Source organism: Cebus imitator, unplaced genomic scaffold (genome assembly GCF_001604975.1).
Source record: "Cebus imitator isolate Cc_AM_T3 unplaced genomic scaffold, Cebus_imitator-1.0 Scaffold43, whole genome shotgun sequence".
NCBI classification, from domain to species: domain Eukaryota; kingdom Metazoa; phylum Chordata; class Mammalia; order Primates; family Cebidae; genus Cebus; species Cebus imitator.
In genome coordinates, this window is record NW_016107358.1 from 7833791 (window position 1) to 7838277 (window position 4487).

A 4487-nucleotide genomic window follows, 5' to 3' on the forward strand; every position below is an offset into this window, starting at 1 on the left:
AATTATGATCAAGATGCTGCTTAATCTAGATCAGTCTCTGTCATCCATGCTTATTATTAAAATATTACTTACATATCTGCTTCCTTTTGTCTAGACTTTTCGGTGACTTTATTTATGACAGAATCAGTAACATTTAGCTTATCTAAAATACAAGAAATCCACAATGTAAACAATATGTAAGACAAAAAGACATTAACAGAGTTGCTGAACAGGGTATTTCTCCCCTCTTCCTTCTCTTCTATACTTTCTAAATATTTTATTGTAGATAGAATACAGTTTAATAATGAAAACAGTTTAATGTTTTTAAAGGTAGGCACTAAATTGTGTTCCCTTCATAATGTTGTCACTGTCATCACTACAGCTGTAATAACTGAATTCTAGATGCAGAAATTCTTCAAAATACTATATTTGCATAATAAATTTCAGACACTTGCCAGTATTCCACATGACTAATATAACTGCCTGAATTTAACATTTAATTCTAAAAACTTGTTTCACTTCAAGTTATAAGTCTATCACAGGCAAAGACGACCCTAAAATACTTAGATTAATTTAGCATGCATTGACAGCTTATATGAGAAACACTGTGTTAGGTTTAGAGTGAAGAGGCCCAAGAACAGAAAAACAGCCTTCCTTCCTTCCTTCCCTCCCTCCATCCCTCTCTTGCATTTTCTAAGAGGTGATAATTCAAATCAACACACTGATGCCTGGCATTGAACAGGTCACTAAATAATTAACACCTATATACAAAGTCTCTAGTGAAACAAAATGTGACTATATTCAATACCCTAGTATTTTCAACATCCTACTATGAGATAACCCTATTACAAAATCTAAAACAGGGTGGGCACAGTGGCTCACACATGTAATCCCAACACTTTGGGAGGCCAAGGTAGGCGGATCACTTGAGCTCAAGAGTTCAAGACCAGCCTGGTCAACATAGAGAAACCCTGTCTCTACAGAAAATACAAATTAGCCCAGTGTGGTGGTGTGCACCTGTGGTCTCAGCTACTTGGGAGGCTGAGGTGGGAGGACTGCCTGAACCCCAGAAGTGGAGGTTTCAGTAAGCCAAGACTGTGCCACTACTCCAGCCTGGGTGACAGAGTGAGACCCTGTCTCAAAACAAAAACAAAAACAAAAACAAAAAAACTTAAACAGAACAGACAATAACTTAAATGGGTTTTTGTAACATTATATTCCTACTAGTGGGAAAACAACTAAAATAGCATAAGCTAAAGTAGCATAAGCTAAAGTCTTTTCCTAAAGTTATGTTTTTAAATCACTAAGATTTTAATTTTCTCTAAACATTATTGAGTCTTGAATACATTCATTTTTTCTTTTTCTTTTTTCTTTTTTTTTTTTTTGAGACAAGAGTTTCACTCCTATTGCCCGGGTTGGAGTGCAATGGCACAATCTCGGCTCACTGCAACCTCCACCTTCCAAGTTCAAGGGATTCTCCTGCCTCAACCTCCCAAGTCGCTGGGATTACAAGCATGCACCACCACACCCAGCTAATTTTGTATTTAGTAAAGATAGGGTTTCACTCTGTTGGTCAGGCTGGTCTCAAAACTCCTGACCTCAGGTGATCCACCCACCTCAGCCTCCCAAAGTGCTGGGATTACAGGCGTGAGCCACTGCGCCCGGCCTTCATTTCCTGATCTGATAAAATTATACAACACTTCATGGTTTTTGAAAAATGTCCTCTTAGCCCAGGGAAATAATATATTTTGTAACTCACCTAAATTAATTTTATTCTCAAATTTCCGTAAGACTTTGTCTGCTGGAGTAGACATTTTGGCTGAACTGCTGTTGGAAGTCTGTCGATTTGCCTAGAAGAGATGAGTTCCAGAGACTAAGGTACTAGTTGTAAACACAAACCTAAGATTCACCATCACATTTCCTTAGTTCATAGTTAGCTATTAAAGCACCAATACTTAGAGGAGTACCTTAAGGAAAGCTAAGAGTCAATCAAATTGGCTCAAAAATTATTTTAAAGAGCATTTGAAACAAAAAGTTAAAGTTACTGACTAAAACAAAGAATCTGCATAATCCATTTTTTTAACTTCTCTATGATTCCTCTTTATAAGTAACATACTAAAATTAAATGTATTCTTCTAATTTTTTTTTTGAGACAGAGTCTTGCTCTGTTGCCCAGGCTAGAGTGTAATTGTGCAATCTCGGCTCACTGCAACCTCTGCCTCCCCAGTTCAAGCTATTCTCCTGCCTCAACCTCCCGAGTAGCTAGGATTATAGGCACCTGCCACTGTGCCTGGCTAATTTTTGTATTTTTAGTAGAGATAGGGTTTCACCATCTTAGCCAGGCTGGTCTCAAACTCCTGACCTCATGATCCACCCTCCTCGGCCGCCCACCAAAGTGCTGGGATTACAGGCGTGAGCCACCTGAGGCGTGAGCCCAGGCTATTTTCCTAATTTGACTGGTTTATAGATTTAAAATTTGAGAATGTTCATTTACCCCCAAAGTATATAATAAAGAGCTAAGACCAATATTAAGCTGGTTCAGAATTTCATTTTGGGTCCAATGTCTCAAAAAAGGGAAAGATTAAGCATAAGGCTTAGCACTTAGACTGGTGCTATGTACAAACTTAAATAATGAAATTGCTCAAAGCCTCATTACAAATCAATGAAGGAGTCACCAAAACAAGACGATCTGAAAATGCGAAATTTCTTGTTACTTACAATATGGTTATTTAAAAATGCATGCATTCTGGTCCATGATACAGCCATTTTATTGTTGTTGTTTTCTGAGACAGAGTCTCACTCTGTTGCCCAGGCTGGAGTTCAGTGGCGCAGTCTTGGCTCACTGCAACCTCTACCTCCGAAGTTCAGCAATTCTCCAGCCTCAGCCTCCCAAGTAGCTGGGATTACAAGCACCTGCCACCAACTTGCTAATTTTTGTGGTTTTAGTACAGACAGGGTTTTGCCATATTGGCCAAGCTGGTCTCAAACTCCTGATCTCAGGTGATCTGCCTGCCTCGGCCTCCCAAAGTGCTGAGATTACCGGGATAAGCCATTGCGCCCAGCTGATATAGCCATTTTAATAGTCAAAGGAAGACTGTTGGATTAACCTTTATGCTTTAGGAAGATGTACCATTTTAAACCTATGGCCCTACAAACCTAACACACTCAGTACTTACAGCATGAGAAGCAGCTGTACATGGTTTGGTAACTTGCTTTTTGCACATGGTAAATAATCATAAACATATTCCTATCTCATTAATAGTCTTCCATTACAACATCTTTTATGGCTCTATCATGCCTCATTGTGGGAATCAGTCCCACAGCACATTTGATCCAGTTCAAGGTTGTTTCCAATGTTCCTCTACCATAAACAATCCTGGAGGATCATTCTTGTAATTAAGTCTTGGCACACTCATAGAATTGCTAAGTCAAAGTATTTTGAGGTTTTTAAAGTTTTTATCACATACTAGTTTATCCCACAAGTAAGTGCACCTATTTACTTGACCATCAATGATATATTTTGTCTTTAACAGTTTCATAGGTGAAAAAATGGCATCTCTACAAATTTAATTTGCATTTCTTTAATTACTAATGAGGCTAAACTTTTTTACCATGTTTCCCAATCATTTGGAGTAAACTGCCAATTCACGCCCTTTCCCATGCAGATTTCAAGCTCACAATCTCATGAAACCTTAAATAACTCTTTTTAAATTTACAGATTCTGGAAAGAATCCACGCCCAAGAAATTATCAGAAATATAGAAAGGATGAAAAGTGAAAATCAGTAAAGGGTGAGGCTACAGGACAAGATAACATGAAGAAAATCTTTTAGCTATTCAATTCCAGAATCACAAAACAGCCTTTTAAAAAAGAAGACATATAAGCAGACTATATAAGGATGTGCAGAATCCTTTATAAAATACCTGTGGGTTGCTTGCTCCATTCCAGTCATAACCCTTGGTAAGTTTTCCAACTCCTTCATCCCAGTCCCAATCACCGTCATCATCATAACCCTCCTCCTCCTCATCTTCTATTTCACCTTCACCATTCTCATTCACATTGTCTTGAAGGTCTTGAAACAGAAGGTCATCCTTCTCTTTGACTGTCTTCAAGTCTCTGTTTTCACTAGAAATAATAATGTTTTATTATTTCATAACAGAATTTATACATACCCTAACTGAACTCACATATTTAGTTACTTATGAGTTTAAAATATTGATAAACCTAAAATAGATTATATATTTATATACAATACACCTTCCAATAAGCTCCATCTTCTTAAAACCATGTTCTCCTGTTTTCCAGTTCTGTTGCAGTTGTTTGCTCATTCTCCACGCCCAAGAAGCACATCACGTGTTAAATCTGGTTCTGCCTTAGTGAAGTTAGAATTTACATTGTTGTCTTCTCTGCTAAATGAACAACGCAGACCAGTATACCAGACTTGACTCTAGGAAAATCATTCACAGAGCTGCTTTAAGAAGAAGAAAATTTTTCTGTAAAAGGTTAAAA

At 37.7% G+C, this 4487-nt stretch overlaps 1 protein-coding gene across 2 annotated transcripts in view; it reads right to left on the reverse strand.

Moving 5' to 3' along the window:
* The window catches only part of RIOK1 (RIO kinase 1), a 26629-nt gene that overhangs the window by 19226 nt on the left and 2916 nt on the right, over positions 1 to 4487 (reverse strand). For both annotated transcript variants that reach the window (XM_017526749.2, XM_037737864.1), the window contains exons 2-4: positions 3902 to 4103; positions 1739 to 1829; positions 73 to 142 (exon numbers count right to left, since the gene is read on the reverse strand). In XM_017526749.2, coding sequence (XP_017382238.1) covers positions 73 to 142; positions 1739 to 1829; positions 3902 to 4103 — 363 coding nt within the window. The remainder of the gene's footprint in view (positions 1 to 72; positions 143 to 1738; positions 1830 to 3901; positions 4104 to 4487) is intronic.